At 46.2% G+C, this 21167-nt stretch overlaps 1 protein-coding gene across 1 annotated transcript in view; it reads right to left on the bottom strand.

Annotated features, from left to right (window-relative positions):
- The window catches only part of LOC137639743 (uncharacterized), a 211274-nt gene that overhangs the window by 140134 nt on the left and 49973 nt on the right, over positions 1 to 21167 (bottom strand). The window contains exon 2 of the mRNA XM_068371988.1: positions 12608 to 12677. Coding sequence (XP_068228089.1) covers positions 12608 to 12676 — 69 coding nt within the window. The 5' untranslated portion in view covers position 12677. The remainder of the gene's footprint in view (positions 1 to 12607; positions 12678 to 21167) is intronic.

The raw sequence follows: 21167 nt of genomic DNA, 5'->3' as shown, positions 1-21167 counted from the left end.
TAGACCGTCTACATACACGCAAGGTCAGGCGCTCGCGGCGCCATTATCCAGCGCTCAGCCTTCCCCTGCAACAACGGTAACATGGTCTTCTACTTCGCAGTTACCTCCAGACACTCTGACTTCTATCGCTCTTCCCCTTTCGAATAAGAAAGATGCGAAGGGTAACACATAAGGTTTGTCTGCTACACGCGTCTCCACTTCACCTGTAATAACACGCGAGGAATTAGCGCAGCCTGAGGATTCCTCGGAAGAGCCGCTGTCGAAGGACTTAGAGTCCTCCTATTTAAGGGCTCTAGAACTATGTGTAATATCTCAGGTCTTGGCGATTTGCATCTGTCTCCTCGACATACTGACGCTCCAGCCTTAGACAGGCTATGTCGTCCTCCACTGAACCCTAAGACCAGAATTGAACTTCCCTGGTCTGTTCAAACTGCAGGCCGTCTGAGGAAGGTCTCGCAGGTAGGGAAAGTGTTCCCTTCGGAAGACAGACTTCTGAGACTGGAACAATCCATCGCCCAACTCTTGTCTCCACTGCCTCCTCCAGCCATTTTGTGGCAGAGTCTTCTGGGCCATCTTTCCTCCCTGGAAAAACTAGTTCCAGGTGGAAAATAAAAAATGCGAAGTCTCCAGTGGCATCTGAAGACCCATTGATCCCAAAAGAACGATTCCCCATTCTTGCCAGGGGAGGTTCCAGCTCTTGTGATACAAGATCTTCAGTGGTGGTCAGCCAGAGAGAATACCCAGACGGGCATTCCTCTCCAAAGCCCCAATCCGAAGTTAAAACTCTTTTCGGACACGTCGCTATGAGGCTGGGGTTCCCACCTAGGCCCGAAGTTAGCATCAGGAGTCTGGTCTCCGATAAAGCAAACTCTCCATATAAATCACCTGGAATTGTTAGCAGCCTGGAAAGGCCTAAAATACTTTGTAGAAGATCTATAAGGACGAGAGGTGGTGCTGATGAGCGATAACTCGACAACCGTCTGGTATATCAACAAGCAAGGAGGTACTCTGGCAAGAGACCTCTGTCTTCTAGCAGTACAGATTTGCCAGTGGGCGGAAGGTCACAACATTTCTCTCACAGCCAGGTTTATCCCGGGTTGGAGAAACATCGTGGCGGATCAACTAAGCAGGCATCACCAAGTGTTGAGTGGCGAATTGTCTTTGGATCTTCGAGTAGCGAAGGCAGTAATAGCTTTGTGGGGTTTCCCCACAATAGACCTGTTCGCCACTTCTCTGAATGCGAAGCTTCCCAGTACAGTTCTCTAGTTCCAGATCATCAGGCAGCACTCCAGGACGCCCTTCAACATTCTTGGGACAACCTGGACCCATACGCCTTTCCACCCTTTTGCCTGCTGAGAAGGGTGATCAACAAACTCAGGACCTCCCGGAACTGCAATCTAACCCTAATAGCTCCGGCATGGCCAAGCAGAGAATGGTACGCAGACCTTCTTCCCTTCTGGTTCAGGTTCCAAGGTTTCTTCCTTTGAAACCCCCTTCTGCTGACGTAGCCACACAGTGGTGTCCCCCATGGGAGAATTCCCTTGCTGAAGCTTCACACCTGGAGGCTGTCCAGTCACTCCTCAGATGCATAGGCTTTTCAGAGAGAGTGGCTGAGCACATGTCCAGGCACCTGCGCCAATCTTCCACAAACCTCTACCAAGCAAGATGGAGAGTGTTTGCAGCTTGGTGTAGAGGGTGAGACATGTCTCTACTTGATCCCTCTCTTCCTTTAGTGGTGGACTTCCTTTTATACCTCAGGGAGGAAAAGCTCCTCTCAGTTTCGGCAATTAAGGACTATCGCTCAGCCTTGAGCCTCATCTGTTGACTGAGAGGGGTTGACCTTTCCGCCTCGGAAGATATCGCCTTGTTGATTCGAGGTTTTAAGAGATCTTGCCCCCCAGTTGAGATTAGACCACCACCTTGGGACGTGTCTTTGGTCTTACGTTCCTTGAAGGGTCCGCCCTATGAGCCCTTAAATAGGGCCTCAGACTACTTTCTGACCCTTAAGACAGTGTTCCTGGTAGCTCTGGCCTCAACTAAAAGGGTCAGTGAGCTACATGGTCTGTCTTATGACGTTACCCATTCTAGGGATGGGGGGGAAGTCTTTCTCAACTTCGTACCAGGCTTTGTGGCTAAGACTCAAAATCCTTCATCTGCCAATGAGAGGTTTCGAGAATTTCAATTTTCCAGCCTCATTAAGGTAACACAGGATACAGACCAGTTGTTACTGTGCCCCGTCTGGGCGCTAAGGAAATACCTGAAGTGCACCAGACATTTCAGACCACGTCTCTGTCATCTCTTCCTTAGTACCAACAAGGTAAAGAAGAGAATCTCTCGAAACACCATCTCTTTCTGGCTCAAGAAATCTATTGCGAGGGCTATTCATGGAGACCCAGAGGCAGCACAAACCAAAGCCCATCAAGTTAGGGGAGTGGCTGCCTCACTGGCGTTTAAGAGAAATTTCTCAGTCTCCCAAGTCTTAAGAGCTGGGGTCTGGAAACGCCAATCTACATTCACCGCTCACTATTTGAGCGACATGACATATAGGTCTCTAGACTCCTTTTCTATAGGGCCTATTGTGGCAGGTTATACTCGTGGTCACAAGGTTTCCCCTTTTCAAGGTCGGGGGAATCCTAAGTATGAAGGGGTACGAGTCGAACGTTCCTGACAAACTTCATCCCGAAACATTTGTTTTTATGAAGCGACAAACTTTCAGTTGTGCTAAGATTATGGGGATCTACAAAGAAAGAAGATTTACAAGAGATTTTTTCTTCAAGAGAGTCTAGTCTGAGGACTATCTTCCCTATGAATACGGAACTCCTTGGCCACCCTAGCCTCAGGATAAAGTCTCCTATAGTAAAGAATGAGAGTTTGAATCAGTGTAGGAACAAATGACAAACATACAACAGAGTTTGTATTTTTCCTAACATACAAACCCAAATTCTTTACACAAATCTTCCCTCCATCACCGGCCCCTAGAATAGTCCTAGCTAGAATCCGATTGAAGGTAAACAGTAGCTACCGACCGGCGGTCCCACACCTCTAACAGATGGATATCTACCTGTCCGGTCGTTAACGACCTTGTTAAGTTTTTCTGCCGTATTTTCCAGCTTGCGCTAGAATATCTCCTATAGTAAAGAATTCGGGTTTGTATGTTAGGAAAAATACAAACTCTGTTATAAGTTTGTCATTTCTATATTGTTTTTCCTTACTATAATTTGACCTATTCCTCAGCTCATTTTCTTTTCTTATTCAGTAAAATGTGATCTTAAAAAAAGTAAATAAGATCTTGCCTAAAAACCAGTTGCTGTCGAGTCCCCTTGCCCACAACTCTCCTGCGTTTCTTCGAAGCAAGAGCCGTTACCAACAACTTGGAAGGGGAGCCCTGCAGGCAGACGTAAGTCTCTTTTTATAATTTATATATGAAAGATCTGTTTTAATGTTATTACTGTTCTTGAAATATTTAATTTTAATTGTTCAATACTTCTCATAATAGTTTAATTCCTTAATTTCTTTTCTCACTGAGCTACTTTTCCCTGTTGGAGCTCTTGAGCTTATACCATCCTGTTTCTCCAAATAGGATTGAAGCTTAGCTGCTTCTGCTGCTAATTATAACTAATAATTAATAATAATAATAACAATAAATAACAATAAATAATAATAATAATAATAATAAAGGGCATTGTCAACTTGAAAAGATGTTGAGGGCTCCTGCTAAGGGAGAGGCCTTCCCAATGCTCTAGGGAAAAAAGGGAAAGTCTCCCAAGAGACTTGTTCTAAAGTCGAAGGCCCACCACTCTTCTCCGTAATGCTTCCAGAAGTAACTGACGGAAAAGTTTCAGAGAGAAGCACACCAGGGGTCAGAGGAAGAAGTCAGGATTTTTTCAAATTCGAGGAAGACCCCAAAGGAGAAGAATACCTTTTACATGGGTAGTAGGTTGGCCAGGGCACCAGCCACCAGTTGAGATACTACCGCTAGAGAGTTATGGGGTCCTTTGACTGGCCAGACAGTACTACATTGGATCCTTTGCTCTGGTTACGGTTCACTTTCCCTTTGCCTACACATACACCAAATAGTCTGGCCTATTCTTTACAGATTCTCCTTTGTCCTCATACACCTGACAACACTGAGATTACCAAACATTTCTTTTTCACTCAAGGGGTTAATTACTGTACTGTAATTGTTCAGTGGCTGTTTTCCTCTTTAGCTATGGTAAGCACCTCTTCTAGGAGAAGGACACTCCAAATTCAAACCATTGTTCTCAAATCTTGGGTAGTGCCATAGCCTCTGTACCATGGTCTTCCACTATTTTGGGTTAGATTTCTCTTGCTTGAGGGTACACTCGGGCACACTATTGTATCTAATTTCTCTTCCTCTGGTTTTGTTAGTTTTTATAGTTTATATAGGAAATATTTATTTTAATGTTGTTACTATTCTTAAAATATTTTATTTTTCCTTGTTTCCTTTCCTTGCTGGGCTATTTTCCCTGTTGGGGCCCTGGGCTTATAGCATCCTGCTTTTCTAACTAGGGTTGTAGCTTAGCAAGTAATAATGATAATAATGGACCTCCTTTCCCTCCTCCTGCCATATGCGATCTACTAGAAGGATGACTCACTTGTCCCTTGAAGATTCCCGACTGCAGGAGTGCCCTCAGTAGGCAGGGCACAATAAATGGGGATCCTTCTCCCTTGCGCTCATAAGGGTGCCTCAATGTCGTCCCAACACCCCAAGGCAAGCCTGCATATATGCATGCATCCCCACAGAAAATAATCCATAACACAGAAAGAAAATTAATTATTTAGCCAAATTACTCCAGACGGTGGAAGAACATCTGTTCCACCTGATGGCTAAAATCAAAGTAAGCGTTCAGTGAGCGAGCAGGGGGGGAGCTTCCTTGCTTCCAGCAGGAAACTACCGGCCACCTGTTTGCCCCTCATCATAAATGTTAAACTACCGTGTACTCCAGCTTTGCTAATATCTCTCCTATGTAAAGGAAGAGGGTTTGTATTTGTGTAAGAACAACAAAAAATTATTTCAATGGTTCATCCAAAGTACGGAGGGTGAGTAAGATTGTCGTCTCCTAGTCATGTAAAAATTTCAGTAATCTCAATAAAATGAAAAATTCGTAGATAATTTGTATTTTTCCTAACTATACAAACCTTAGCTATCTATTATGGCGGAGCTGAAATGACAAGCCATTAAAATTTAGCGAGGGTTAACTACCTGCACCGCTAGTTAGCGGGGGTAGCTTGCTAACACTCCCGTTCACACATCTGTTATTTAGTCACTTTGCTTGGAGGTAGGACTTCAAGGGGGATAGGGATGGCACGCAAGTTTGTATAAATAGCTAATGTTTGTATAGTTCTGAAAAATAAAAATTATCTACGAATTTGTCATTTGTTCCGTAACTGGAATACAAACCACGCTATTTATTATGGGTGACTCACCATTAGGAAGGGTGGTGGCTTTTGGCTTTGCCCGGGGACTCCTTATCTGAGTATGTTAGTACTTAAAAATAAAGAGTCGCTGCCCTCGCTAAAACCTTGCTACGTAAGGTCCTCGGCCTACGCAAGCTGTGTGTTGGACGTACAGAAGTGTGACTGTCTAGGTAAAGTTATTCCGAGTCTACGTAGGAAAAACCTGATGTAACCAAACCTTTCCCAATACCACATCGCCAGGGTATGGGGACGCAACAGTATTAGCTTAATACTAGGTACACAAGGCAGCATGGTTTACCTGCAGTGATTTGAGGTCAGCTTATGCAGAGAACCCAGGATGCTGCTTTCCCCAAAGAAGGGTAGGATGAAGAAAAGAATAACAGCCAGTCAAATCTTTACATTCACGCAGACTACTTGTCCAACAAGGAGCTTGAGATATACAACCAGCTGTTGTGCAACCACCACCGGACCGATAGAGATCGTATCGAGTTCCTGTGGGTTACGTCTTGCAGAAGAAAGGTTGTGAAAGTCACCTGGAGCATTCATATCCTTTCTTGTAAAACCTGCGTCACAGAGTAATCTGCTAAGAAGGACCAGGGGCATAGTTATGCCCCTGACACTAAGTCGTCATGTCGAGATGATGTTTCGGTGATCCTCCTCTAGTCTCTCCCAGTGCTGATGACGAGAGAAGGGACCCGGGTGGGCTGTTGAGTACAGTAACGGATGATCTGGATCGTCCATTACCGAGTGGAAACTCGTTTAGGATCCGTCACCTCTGGAGACTGTGTCTGGCAACATACTCAGGGACGAAACTGAACATTGTCTTTCGCCCTTCTCACTAATGGGCTATGTCGAAAAAGAGACCATGAAGTTCCTTGACTCGTATGGTTGCTGTCTGAGTGTGTAGGAACATTGTGTTCTTAAATCAGTAGAAAATTTGTTGCCTGGTGAAGTGGAACATAAGGAGGTCTCTTTAGGGATCGGAGAATTTTAACCATGTTCCGAGAGGAAGGTCTCAATTCCAACTGGGGAAAGGCAAGTTGTAAGTCCGTATGAGTTAGGAAAAGTCTATCGATGAGAGGGTGTCCCTTTCTTTCAGTTTGAAGGATCAAGGCTGAGTGATCATCTTTAACTGTCGAAACTGAATAGGGGGTCTTTTCCTCTTGTATATACTCGAGAATTCCGCTATTGCTGGAATCGAAGTATCGAGTGGAGAGACACTTTCACATGACACCAACCACACAAGACGTTATACTGCCTGGTAAACTGATGCTGAGGAATTCCTCAGATACCTAGACAACCTTTTCACAAAAGAGGTATTGGGTAGTTTCCAGGTGTACAATCATAGCAAAGCTATAGCTTGTGGTAGGTGTCGAAGTGGGTTGTCTGTGATGTGGAGAGGGTTCTCTTGGAGACTATCAGGAGCTGCAAAAGGTTTGGAAACTGTTCTGCATAATGCCATAGCGGAACTAGGACAGTCCTTGAGAGGTTGACCGATGTTCTAGCCTTCTTGAGTGCCCTTCTTCAGATGAAACAGGGACGAGACGTAAACGGCATTGTTGTACCCACCGTTGTTGTCAGAGAGCCTTGGGGTCTAGGGCTGGGGAGCAATGGCAGCCTGAGATTCAGGAGTGTTGCGATCCGATCCCTAGTTGGAGGACCCCGTAAAGTCGGGACTTTGACGGCTACAAGGCGATCCAAAGACCATTCGGTATACCTTATCTGAGATGCTGTGCACAGATTGTCGGTGAGCCTGTTCTTCTAGTCTGGAATGAAGCGGGGTGATAGTGCTACCGAACGGACTTTGGCCCATCTTAGTGTTTATAATGTTAGATGGGAAGAGGCTACGAGCAAGTTCCTTCTTGCTTACCAATGTGAGTCTCTATGTGGTGTGTGGTGTTGTCGTCCATCACATCATTGAGTGGTCTGTTAGAACCGATGAGGCTGCTGAAGGACCGGAAAGTTGGCCTTCATCTCTTAAGAGATTTAAGTGAAGGTACTTTCAGACTCTGTCCAGAGGGCTGACGTCGTGTGGTGCAGCACTATGGTCCCTGCTCTTTTCTTTTGATGTGTTCTAAGCAAAACCTCAAGTCCGAGGGGTGGGGACGGATGAGAAGGTTATGCCGCTCTGTAGATTCTCGACTGACACCCATCCCCTGAGGTTTGTCCAAACTTCTGGTCCCATGGGGGTCAGAATGTTTGGGGGATCAAGGGTCTGATTCCAGTCCGACTCAAGTCCCTTTGGAATGGAAGTCATTCTCGTTTCAAGGTTTTGTGGAGATTGGTGTCTAGAATCATTCCCAGATACACCAGTCTTCTGGGAGGGAAGTAGGGAAGACTTCCGCAGGTTTACCCTGATCACTGGATCTTGGTAAAAAGACTTCAGTAGTTCCGGTGTTAATGCAAGGTTGCCACTGAGTCTGCTAAGGTCAGTCAGTCGTCCTGAAACAGAGGAGACAGAAGCCGATCCTGTGAGACCAGGATGGGGGTAGTGGAAAGACCGAAGCACAGTGCCTTGAACTGGTGTTTCTTGTTTGTCTAGACTGAATCTTCCAACCTTCCTAGATGGATGGTTTGGACCTGGGAGTAAGTGTCCTTTAGGTCTAGTGTGCAAATGAAGACCTGAGGTCTTAGCCCTTGTTTGAACTCCAACATGGTGTGAACATCGACCCAAAGGGACAGCTCCTTGCGGATCCTTTTGCATGGAAGATTGTCGACACTGGAATCTTGACTCGTGTCGTAAAGGATCAGGCGCGATACCCAGTGTAAGAATTCTTGTCAGAGAGAATTCCTTTAACTAACAGAAGGAAGGCAATGCTTAGCCTTACCATGAGCCCTGATGTGATTGATGCTATTCCTTAGAATAGAATCAATCTGGCGAATGTTAATCAATGGTTAACCGTTGGGTATCGTGGTTACTGTGCAGTTGGAGAAAGCTCGCAAGTAGTTCCCTGTCGACAAGCCATTGATGAGGGTTGTCGAATGTTTGCCGATCACTTTAGTGTGATGGCGAAAAGGCTAGTAGCGAGAAGTACGTTGTATACCTTCTGATCTAGGAATCTATAGGAAGAGGTTGACTAGTAAGTTTGAGTCCCAAACTGGTGGCGAATTGCCGATGACCGATGAATCGGTGGTCTGTGAGCAGATGGTGAGATAGAGATCAGCAAGCTGATTATGGTCCCTGGTTGGTCAAAGATCAGCAAGCTGAAGATGGGCTGCTCAGAGATCAGCGAGCCGAGTTTAATGATCAAAGAAAGATGAGCTGCCCATTGGTGATCTAGTGATCAGCAAGCTGATGACTGGTTATTGACTAGCAATCGGTGATTGGAAACGCTAATAATTGGAGATCGTTAGTCATTGGAGAGACTAGATGTCAAAGATCAGCGTTGAGCTAGCAATTGGCGATTTGGTGATCGGCGACCTAGCGATCAGTAAACCGTGAACAAGCCATCAGCAAACAGTGATCTAGAGATCAGTCTGTTGATGCTTTCCTGTTTGCTGATGGTGGTCTGTCAAGGAAAAAAGAAACTTCAGAAGAGACAGGGACCAAGGATTCCAAGTTTCGATTCCCCTTGTAAGATGGAATCTTCGGGATCTTGAATCCTTCTGTGAAGCCTTATTCCTCTTTTCCCAGTGGCAATATTACGTGTTTCCGGGGAGGAATGGGGCAATGGTGACCTGTCCAAAATGTTTTATTCCTTTCTACTGCCTATTGCACGAGTGTGTAGGAGAGTAATGAAGCAATGGCACACAGGATGATGCTGGTGCTCAATTTCTGCCTGGAGAGCAGGCAAGTGCTGGCTCTTAGGCAAGAGCTGGTGCATTGGATCTGCGAGCCCTGACTCTTTGGCAAGAGTTGGCACATTGGATCTGAGACTGCAAATGCGCAGGAGGGCGCAGGAAAGTGCGGAAGACCGCAGGAAAGTGCGGAAGACCGCTGGCACGCAGTAAGGCACTGGGTAGTTTTGTGCATTCTCCCTAGAATGCGCCAAAGCATGTGACTGGCAGTGCAAAGGTGCATTGGGGCGTGCGTGAGAGTACTACGTGGAGACTGCTCGCACGTGAGCGGAAGACTGCGTGCGCGCGCAAGGCCATCGGGCACTCGTGCGGGAGACCATCGGGTGCTCGCGTGAAAGGCTGTTGGCGAGTGCGCGCGCGGAACACTGTTGGCGCGCATGTGCGGTAGACTGTTGGCCCGCTCATGCGCGCGCGGGTAAGACTGTTGGCGCGCGCGGGCAAGAATCGGCTCTCGCGTGCGGAAAAAAGTCGGCGTGCACAAGACTGTTGGCGGGGGCGGGGGCGCAAAAGCTGTTGGCGGGAGCACACAAGGCTGTTGGCGCGCGCGCACAAGGCTGTTGGCGCGCGCGCACAAGAGCAGACCGTGCGCCGCGCGGGAGACCGTCGGCGCCCGCGCGCGGAAGACCGTCGGCGCCCGCGCGCGGAAGACCGTCGGCGCCCGCGCGCGGAAGACCGTCGGCGCCCGCGCGCGGAAGACCGTCGGCGCCCGCGCGCGGAAGACCGTCGGCGCCCGCGCGCGGAAGACCGTCGGCGCCCGCGCGCGGAAGACCGTCGGCGCCCGCGCGCGGAAGACCGTCGGCGCGCGCAGAAGACCGTCAGCAGCGCGCGCAGAAGACCGTCAGCGCGCGCGCAGAAGACCGTCAGCGGGCGCAAGACTGTCGGAGCGCGCGCTCGCACGGAACTGTTGGCGCGCGCTCGCACAGAACTGTTGGGGCGCGCGCACACGGAAGACTGTTGGGGCGGGCACACACGGAAGACTGTTGCCGCGCGCACACAGAAGACTGTTGGCGTGCGCGAAGGTAGCGCTAGTAGGTTGGCAGCTCAGCTGGCAGGACAACTAGAAACTGGGATGAGCTCTTTGGAAGGGCAAACATCCGTGATGGAGACCGTAAAGGTCTACGGAAGATTTCAGGACCGAAGTCCAAGAACTAACAGCGGTGTAAGGTTGCGTTGGTAGATCGGTAGGTTAGCTGGCAGGACGATCAGGAACTGGGATGTGCACTTTGGAAGGGCAAACATCCACCGATGGGGACCGTAAAAAGGTCCGCGTTAGAGTCCTGGACCAAAGTCCAAAGGACTACATTGCAGCGCAAGGTTGCTCTGGTAGGTCTGCTGGTAGGATGATCAGGAACTGATGAGCTGCGTGATCATCCGAAGAGGTGTCTCTATGAGTGTCCTCTCTCACGAACGAAAGAGGTGAACTCTTTGTAGAAGATTTGAAGATGCCCATGATGACGCCCATGAGGGCCGGTGAATCAGCAAGCTGACCTTTAACAGTAGCAATCCTCCGAAGAGGAGTCTCTATGAGTGGCCTCTCTCGCGAACAAGAGAGGTGAACACTTCGTAGAAGAGACTTGAAGACGCCCATGAGGACCGTTGGATCAGCAAGCTGACCTTTAACAGTAGCAATCCTCCAAAGAGGAGTCTCTATGAGTGGCCTCTCTCGCGAACGAGAGAGGTGAACACTTTGTAGAAGAGACTTGAAGACACCCATGATGACGCCCATGAGGGCCGGTGGATCAGCAAGCTGACCTTTAACAGTAGCAATCCTCCGAAGAGGAGTCTCTATAAGTGGCCTCTCTCGCGAACGAGATAGGTGAACACTTCGTAGAAGAGACTAGAAGACGCCCATTGAGGGCTGGTAGATCAGCAAGCTGACCTTTAACAGTAGCGATCCTCCGAATAGGAGTCTCAATGAGTGGCCTCTCTTGCGAACGAGAGAGGTAAGCACTTCGTAGAAGAGACTTGCCAAGACCGTGCTCCGCCCCTGAAAGAAGAGGAACTTAGCAAGGGGGGAGAGAAGTCTGGGCGAAGGCAGCAACAACAGTCGGAGACGATGAATTTATTAAGATGTGGGAAGTTCTCCCTCGGAAGGGAGAAACAACCTCACACCTGGGGAGGAAACTTTCCCTCGGAAGGGAAGTTGTCCAACCCCTGGAGGCGAACCTCCCTTAGCGTTCTAAGATGATCTGAAGTGCTGGTCATGTTGTCACGGGAGTACAGTACTTCTAAGAGAAGGGATGACGCCCATGACGACGTCCTCTGAGGGACGGCAGTGACAGCAGATTCCCCAGGCATGAACAGAACAGCTCTGCTTTGTCGGCACTCTTAGTTGATCGAAGAAACTGCATAGTTAACTGGAAAAAAATAAAATTAATTATTTAATAGAAATTCCCTAGGGAAGAACTCCGAAGAGGAACCCCAAGGGAACGACATAAAAATAAGTATTGCGCCCTTCCTTCCCTAGTCGACATCCACGCGAGAAGGGTTGAGCGGAGTAACTGTAATAAAAACAGAATTACAACTATTTAAATCAGCTAAGAATATTCACTAATAGTGAGAACCACTGATCCTCCGAAGGGAAGTGTTCCCCACGGAGAAAAACTGAAAGTTAAAATACAATTATAATTTCACTAAAAAATAATTGAGACAAACAATCGGAAGAGCAACCTAACCCGCGCACGGGAAAGGAGCTTCCCTAATAGTACACTGTTGTTGTAAAGGTGAACGACCTGGAGAAGAGAAAGACCGTAGTCAATCTCTGAGGCCACATTCCCTTTGCTCAGAAATCCATGTTTCCCATAGAAAAATGGAAAAGGCGAAGACAATAGCTGAATGAAGAGGGTCCAGGCGATGACGATTCCCCTGCAGCGGCCGAGTTAACGGTTATATGCCGACGGGAAGACCGATGGACCAGAGAGGGAGAGGTCGTTCCCCACGAAGTGGAACTGTGCTGGCTTTGCTAATCTACGCAAGTGTCGTTGTCGTATAAGTATCACACACACAGCACAAACACTGAAAAGGAAACTTATCACATTTCTATACACATATATATAATTAAACATTAAGAATGTTTTCATATATATACATGTATAAGAAAAAATAAGTTAAAAGACAAAAGTTAATGGCAGTCCAGAATAGGCGAGGAGGGAGAGAGGAAACAACCACTCTTCATCTAGGGCCAAATGTAGTGACTAAATCACAGGTGTGTGAACGGGAGTGGTAGCAAGCTACTCCCCCTAACCCCGCTAACTAGCGGTGTGGGTATTTAACCCTCGCTAAATTTTAATGGCTCGTCATTTCAGCTCCGGCAAAAGTATAAACCCTAATAAATAGCGTGGTTTGTATTCCAGCTACGGAACAAACTTACATTATTGTAGGCTTCACTGATGGCAGTTGAAAGGGCTTTTATAGCCCCAATTGTGATGATTCTGTCCATTCTGTAAATAAAATTATTTAGAATGAGAGAAAACTTACAAACCATAGGAAATGTCTGCAATTCAAATTCTATATATAAATAAAGAGTGGGATATTGTACTTTTGTAAATTTTTAAGTTTTTATACCTAAAATATATTGTAATACAAAAGTCAAAACTACAGAATTAGAGTACAGGTACACTATAATGTATGAAAATTTTCCCTTTAGTTCTCAAGAAGAAATCGTTACACTTTTTAAAAAATTCTTCTTAGTTATCAAGAAGAAATAGCAAATCTTCCAAGTGATTTGCATTTCTCCTAGCTATGAAAATAAAAATCTTTTGAAATACAGTACTGTATAACACATTACAAAAGCACTTTGCATTTTTTGTAACTCTAAACCTGAGTCCTTTCAATTATAAATTCTTAAAGTAATTTGTACATTTCCTAACTATACAAACCATTATTTTCTAATAGGAATATGACTTTAGCTAAGCTGGAAGCGCTGTTAAAATTTAAAGATAGTTCTAACTAGCGTCAGTAAAACTACCACTTTTGCCCTTTTTAAGACATGGGACTTACAGGGTTGTTGAGATGGGAAATAGTGTATAACTTAAAGGACTCCAATTTCTTTAGTGAGGAAATATATGAATTACTTTGAAAAAACAACTTGTTCTTACACAAATACACACCATCGTCTGCTAATAGGACCCTCATCCTTAAGAGGATAAACTTTCCCAAGAATTGTCAAGAGCATCTCTTCCTGTACAGGAACAAAGGTGATGAATTCCGCCAACCTCCTAATGGTATGCGATACTGCACCCATAAGGCTAGGCATGTAAGAGTGTAAAAATAATACTCTGACATAGGAGAAACTCTATCCTCATATGAGATACGTTGTAAGATTGTATTCATAACTATATAACAAGTGAGTTCAAAACGGATTTTGAGCAAAGCGAAAAATTTTATTTTCATTATAAAATAAATTTTTGAACATACTTACCTGGTAGTTATATATACAGTGGTACCTCTACATATGAATTTAATCCGTTCCACAACCGACTTCGGATGTAGAAAATGTTCGGATGTAGAAACGAATTTTCCCATAAGAATACATTGAAATAGGATTAATCCGTGGTTGAGCCCAAAAACTTAAGATAACTCCTTAATAAATTACTACACACAATTACACATGACAATATGCACTCTAAATTAGATAATAGACATGTAAAAAAGAATAATTATCAAAAAGTAATAAATAAGAAACCGGTTTTTAGCGTCACTTTACCTTAGAAAGTCCAGCGCAGGTATTGGTCTTGCTACGCAGAGAGGAGATGGACGGGTAGCGAGGAGGTAGAGAGGGTGACTATGATAAACGTACACTACCCTAACTTATTCTACCTTACACTAAGTGAACTTTAACCTAACTTAGCTTATTTATTTTTTTTTTTTTATTTCATATTTTTTTTTTTACATTTTCTTTTTTTCTTTTTGATAATTAATATTAATCACTTTCACTCTCTCCACTTAAAATTGATTGAATTGTTTTCTCTTCAATCTTTGCCGTTTTCTTTGAACCACTTCCTTCCTCTTCATCACGAGTTCGTTTTGTAGTTTTTTTAAAGAAGCTATCGATAGAAAGTTGCTTGGTACGGCTTTTCAGAATGTTTCGAAAATGAGTTAGGCAAACATCATCGAACTGCGCAACTACACGACAAACCTGCAATTTTTTTGGATGGTATTTGTCGATGAAGTCGACCACGTCTTGATATTTTCCTAACACCTCTTTTATTTGCGCCGAACCTAACACATGTTCTACCTCCTCGATCCCTACCTCGTCATCACTCATGTGCTCAGACATAGCATGGAGTTCCTTGAGCTCCTCTGTGGTAAGTTCGTCGTGATGTTCGGCGACGAGTTCCGTGACGTCATCTGCGTCGACCTCCAGACCCATGGACTTTCCAAGGGAGATGATTTCCTCTACGTCTTCCGCTGCACCCACCACGGGATCAGGTTCGGGGTCAAAACCCTCGAAATCTCGGGGAGAAACTGCATCAGGCCACAGCTTCTTCCAGGCAGAATTCAGTGTCCGTCGAGTTACTCTCACCCAAGCCTGATCTATGATCTTCAAGCAGTGCACGATGTTAAAGTGGCTTTTCCAAAATTCACGTAAAGTTAAGTTTGTGCTTTGCGTGACATTAAAGCACTGCTTGAATAGGTGCTTGGTGTAGAGCTTCTTGAAATTCGAGGATAGAGGTGGTATTCGGTGGAAGATACAGCACCTTTATGAACTTGAATTCATCGAAGATATCATCTTCAAGTCCGGGAGGGGGGGGGTGAGCGGGTGCATTGTCAAGGCATAGCAGGCACTTTAAAGGCAATTTCTGCTCATGAAGATACTTCTTCACAGAAGGACTGAAAACTTGGTTAACCCATTGGACAAAGAACTGCCTAGTGACCCAGGCCTTCGAGTTGGATCGCCAGAAAACATGAAGCTGGTCCTTATCCACATTCTGTGCGTTAAAGGCCCTAGGGTTCTCAGAATGGTAAACCAGTAAGGGTTTGACTTTAAAGTCCCCGCTAGCGTTGGCACATAGGGCAAGAGTCAACCGATCCTTCATTGGTTTATGCCCAGGCAATTTCTTCTCTTCGGCGGTGATGTAGGTTCAACTGGGCATCTTCTTCCAAAACAGCCCGGTTTCATCACAATTAAACACCTGCTGCTCTATGTAGCCTTCTTCCTGCACGATCCTTTCAAAGCTCTTGACAAAGTCAGCTGCAGCCTTTGTGTCTGAACTAGCAGTCTCTCCTTGGCGAACAACTGAATGAATCCCGGACCGTTTCTTAAATTTCTCAAACCAGCCACGAGATGCCTTGAAATCGTCTGAGGAAGGTTCGGTTGAACTATCCCCAGCATCACTCCCAGAGCTCTCCTCCTTCAAGTCCGTGAAGATGGTGTGCGCCTTCTCGCAGATGATAGTTTCGGTGATGGAGTCGCCAACAATCTCTCTGTCCTTGATCCAGATTAGCAGAAGTCGTTCCATCTCTTCTATGATAGGGCTACGACGTTTTGAAATGATGGTGATCCCCTTAGAAGGTTTCACTGCTTTAATGGCTTCTTTCTGTTTCAAGATTGGCGAGATCGTCGACATATTTCAGCCATATTCTTTTGCAAGTTCACTCACGCGGACGCCACACTCATGCTTTTCAATAATTTCTTGCTTTACTTCTAAAAAAAAAAGCATTTCCTTCTTCCTTTTCTCACCACTACCATTACCACTTGCAAAACTAAGCCTTTTAGAACCCATGCTTTACGTAAAATACCTTAAAAGGATGAACGTAAAAATTCACGATTAAAACAGTTAATAGCAGAACGCACAGGGCACAACCACACGAAGCCGACAAGAACAGAACAGAGGAATGACCCAAGTCACGCTAATTAAGGGTCCCTCCGAGGTCGAAGTGCTGCCTTCTATCGGCGGAAATAAAAAATACATCCAGCGCTATGAGTACCACCTACGCATACGGGTATTGTTTACTTCGGGTGTCGAAAAAAAATTCGGGCGTAGAGTAAGAACGTGTTCGAATTGTACTTCGCGTGTCGAAAAATTCGGATACAACCGGTACGACGAAAATTGCTTACTTCGTGTGTCGAAATAAAATTCGGGTGTAGAGTCGAAAAATTGCTCGAATTTTACTTCGGATGTTGGAAAATTCGGATGTAGATACGTTCGTATGTAGAGGTTCCACTGTACTGTATAGCTTACGTCTCTGACGTCACAGCAGAAAATTCAAAACTCGCGCCAATCGCCGATTGGATAGCCAGGTGTACTACCTGCACACCCCAGCAAGGTATCTCGGAACCATCCCCTGTTCCCTCATATTTTCTATGCCTTTAGTCTCTAGAGGGGAGGAGGGTGGGAATTTAATTATATATAACTACCAGGTAAGTATGTTCAAAAATTTATTTTATAATGAAAATAACATTTTTAAACATAAGACTTTCCTGGTAGTTATAAATATAGCTGATTAACACCTTTGGTGGAGGGTTAGAGACAGCCAATATAGTAGGAATTTTTTTACTTAAGAGTTAATAAACAAACTTAAGGGTTCGTACCTGATAATGAAGCTGACTTCAATGAATTCTTTCATTATGTCCGCTTCCCTTATGAGATCCAGCGATCCACTCAGGGGGCTGAAGACCTCTAGGAGCTGTCAAACCGGTCTAAAAACCTCTATGTGACAGGACCTCTTCCAATACCCTTGTGGCACCGAACGGACTTTGGTCTATCTTAGTGTTTATACTGTTAGATGGGAAAAGGCTACGAGCAAGTTCCTTCTTGCTTGCCAATGTGAGCCTCTATGTGGTGTGTGGTATTGTCGCCAATCACATCACTGAGTGGTCTGTTAGTAACCGATAAGGCTGCTGAAGGACCAGAAAGTTGGCCTTCATCTCTTAAGAGATTTAAGTGAAGGTACTTTCAGACTCAGTCCAGAGGGTTGAGGTCGTGTGGTGCAGCATTATGGTCCCTCTCTTCTTTTGAGGTGTTCTAAGCACAGCATCAAGTCCGAGGGGTGTGGAAGGATGAGAAGGTTTATACCGCTCTGTAGATTCTCAACTGACACCCATCCGTTGAGGTTCGTCCAAACTTCTGGTCCCATCGCGGTCAGAATGTCTGGGGGATTGAGGGCCTGATTCCAATCAGACTCAAGTCACTCTGGGATGGGAGTTCTTCTCGTTTTGAGAAAGTTTGTGGAGATTGGTGTCTAAAATCATTCCCAGATACACCAGTCTTCTGGGAGGGAAGTAGGGAAGACTTTCGCAGGTTTCCTTGATCACTGGATCTTGGCACAAACACTTTAGAAGTTCCGTTGCTAATGCAAGGTTGCCATTGAATCTGCTAAGGTCAGTCAGTCGTCCTAAAACGGAGGAGACTGAAGCCGATCATGAGACCAGGATGGGTGTAGTGGAAAGACCAAAGCACAGTGCCCTGAAATGATAAATTCGTAGGTAATTTGTATTTTTCCTAACGATACAAACCTTAGCTATTTAATATGGGTAATTACTTTCGGCGTAGCTGAAATGACGAGCCATTAGAATTTTAACAAGGGTTTACTACCCCACCGCTAGTTAGCGGGGGGGGGAGGGAGGGTAGCTTGCTAACACCTCCCCCCTCACACACACCTGTGCTTGAGCTCACTTTGCTTAAAGGTAGGACTTCACAAGGGGATAGGGCTGGCGGGCAAGTTTGATTAAATAGCTAAGGTTTGTTAGTTAGGAAAAATACAAATTACCTCAGGGGGCTGAAGACCTCTAGGAGCTGTCAAACCGGTCTAAAAACCTCTATGTGACAGGACCTCTTCCAATACCCTTGTGGCACTGAACGGACTTTGGTCTATCTTAGTGTTTATACTGTTAGATGGGAAAAGGCTACGAGCAAGTTCCTTCTTGCTTGCTAATGTGAGCCTCTATGTGGTGTGTGGTATTGTCGCCAATCACATCACTGAGTGGTCTGTTAGTAACCGATAAGGCTGCTGAAGGACCAGAAAGTTGGCCTTCATCTCTTAAGAGATTTAAGTGAAGGTACTTTCAGACTCAGTCCAGAGGGTTGAGGTCGTGTGGTGCAGCATTATGGCCCCTCCCTTTTTTTGAGGTGTTCTAAGCACAGCATCAAGTCCGAGGGGTGTGGAAGGATGAGAAGGTTTATACCGCTCTGTAGATTCTCAACTGACACCCATCCGTTGAGGTTCGTCCAAACTTCTGGTCCCATCGTGGTCAGAATGTCTGGGGGATTGAGGGCCTGATTCCAATCAGACTCAAGTCACTCTGGGATGGGAGTTCTTCTCGGTTTGAGAAAGTTTGTGGAGATTGGTGTCTAAAATCATTCCCAGATACACCAGTCTTCTGGGAGGGAAGTAGGGAAGACTTTCGCAGGTTTCCTTGATCACTGGATCTTGGCACAAACACTTCAGGAGTTCCGTTGCTAATGCAAGGTTGCCATTGAATCTGCTAAGGTCAGTCAGTCGTCCCAAAACGGAGGAGACTGAAGCCGATCATGAGACCAGGATGGGTGTAGTGGAGAGACCGAAGCACAGTGCCCTGAAATGATAAATTCGTAGGTAATTTGTATTTTTCCTAACGATACAAACCTTAGCTATTTAATATGGGTAATTACTTTCGGCGTAGCTGAAATGACGAGCCATTAGAATTTTAACAAGGGTTTACTACCCCACCGCTAGTTAGCGGGGGGGGAGGGAGGGTAGCTTGCTAACACCTCCCCCCTCACACACACCTGTGCTTGAGCTCACTTTGCTTAAAGGTAGGACTTCACGGGGGATAGGGCTGGCGGGCAAGTTTGATTAAATAGCTAAGGTTTGTATAGTTAGGAAAAATACAAATTACCTAAGAATTTATCATTTGTTCCGTAACTGAAATACAAACCACGCTATTTAATATGGGTGACTCACCCCTTAGGAAGGGTGGCAAGTCTCAGCCAGTACTTGCTTTTGGCTTTGCCCGGGGACTCAGTATCTGAGTGTGTCAGCACTCAACAATAAGGAGTCCCTGCACCTCGATAGAACATTGCTATGCAAGTGCTGCGGCCTACGTAAGCTGTGTGTGAAGGTATGAAGTGTGACTCGTCCTAGGAAGTTGACCTGTAGTCCTTTAGATGGAAACTTTAGGCTAGGACTCTCCCAATACCCCCTCGTCAGGGTATAGGGATGTGACAGTATTAGCTTAATACTAGGAACACAAGGAAACATGGTTTACCTGCAGTGGTTCGAGGTCAGCTGTGCAGAGAACCCAGGATGCTCCTTTCCCCAAGAGAGGGGAGGATGAAGAAAAGAATATGGGCCAGACACACCTTTTCATTCATGCAGACTAAGACCGGGTAACAATGCCCTTAACCTTCTGCTACTTGTCCATTAAGGAGCCTGAGGTTTCAAACCAGCTGTTGTGCAGCCACCACAGGGCCGATAGAAAACGTATCAAGCCTCCTGTGGGTCATGTCTTGCAGGTAGTGGGCTGTGAAGGTCGTCTGACGCTTCCACCCCCTGCTTGTAGAACCTGCGTCACTGAAAAGTTCTTCTTGAAGGCCAGGGACGTAGCTACGCCCCTGACATCATGTGCTCTAGGGCGACGTGACGGAGGAGGGTCAGGATTCAGGGACAGATGGATCACCCTACGAATCCATGCCGAGATGGTATTCTTGGTAACCCTCCTCTTAGTTCTCCCAGTGCTCACAAACAATGCCTGCACTTGGGGACGAACTGCAGCCGTTCTTTTGAGGTATAGCCTCAGACTCCTTACTGGACACAGTAGGAGATGGTCTGGGTCATCTGTTACAGAACGAAGACTCGAAATCTGGAAAGAGTCGAACCGAGGGTCCGGCACTCCCAGATTCTGAGTCTTAGCAACAAACTCAGGGACAGATCTGAACGTTACCTCCCCTCATCCCCTTGAATGGGCGATGTCATAAGAGAGACCATGAAGTTCACTGACTCGCTTGGCCGAGGCCAAAGCTAGTAGGAACACCGTCTTCCAAGTTAGGTGGCGATCTGAAGCCTGGCGTAATGGATCGTAGGGAGGTTTCTTAAGAGACCTGACAACTCGAACCACGTTCCATGGAGGAGGTCTCACTTCCGACTGAGGGCATGTAAGTTCATAACTTCGTATGAGTAGGGAAGTTCCAGCGAGGAAGAAATGTCCACTCCTTTGAGCCTGAAGGCTAGACTTAAGGCTGAGCGATAGCCTTTCACTGCCGAGACTGAAAGGCGCATTTCTTCCCGCAAATACACGAAGAACTCCGCTATTGCTGGAATAGTGGCATCGAGTGGAGAGATACCCCTTCCACGACACCAACCACAGAAAATTCCCCACTTTGCCTGGTAGACAGATGCAGATGACCTTCGCAGATGTCCAAACATCCTGCCTCTCTCAGCGAGGAGATGCTGGATAGTCTCTCAGAAGTTCCGTTAGGAGTTGCAGAAGGTTTGGAAACCATTCTGCGTGATGCCATAGCGGAGCTATCTGGTGGACATGCGGGTGGACTGCCAATCCTAGCGTTTGCGGCCTTGGCCACTCCCCCTAGGATTCTTGCCTCCCCTGAAGGACTTCTTGCCTCTCCTGTCCTTGACGGGAAAGGGCTGTTTGGACACCGCTGCCTTTGCTGCTATTGCCGGTTTTGTCGTCTTTGCAGGGGGAGGTTGTTGGGGTGCTGGAGCTTATAGGCCTTTGATGTTAAAGCCCTCTGGAGGAGGGAGTCCTGGTTGGATTTACTCCACCTCTCAGCCGCCTGCTCTACATCTTTCGGCTCAAACAGACTACTCCCGAAAAGGGAGGAATTTCTGAGCTTACTGACCTCGGTGTTGGGGACCTTCGAGTTGAATCTTTAAGACACCGTATCACGGCGTTTCAGGATAGTGTTAGCCCACAAGTTCGAGACTTGGTGGGCCAGAAACTCGATGGTACGAGTGCCTGAAAGAAGGAAGGTCTCCAAGGCCTTCCTGGT

This window comes from Palaemon carinicauda, chromosome 4 (assembly GCF_036898095.1).
Source record: "Palaemon carinicauda isolate YSFRI2023 chromosome 4, ASM3689809v2, whole genome shotgun sequence".
Classification (NCBI taxonomy): Eukaryota; Metazoa; Arthropoda; class Malacostraca; order Decapoda; family Palaemonidae; genus Palaemon; species Palaemon carinicauda.
This window is presented reverse-complemented; position numbering and strand designations above follow the sequence as displayed.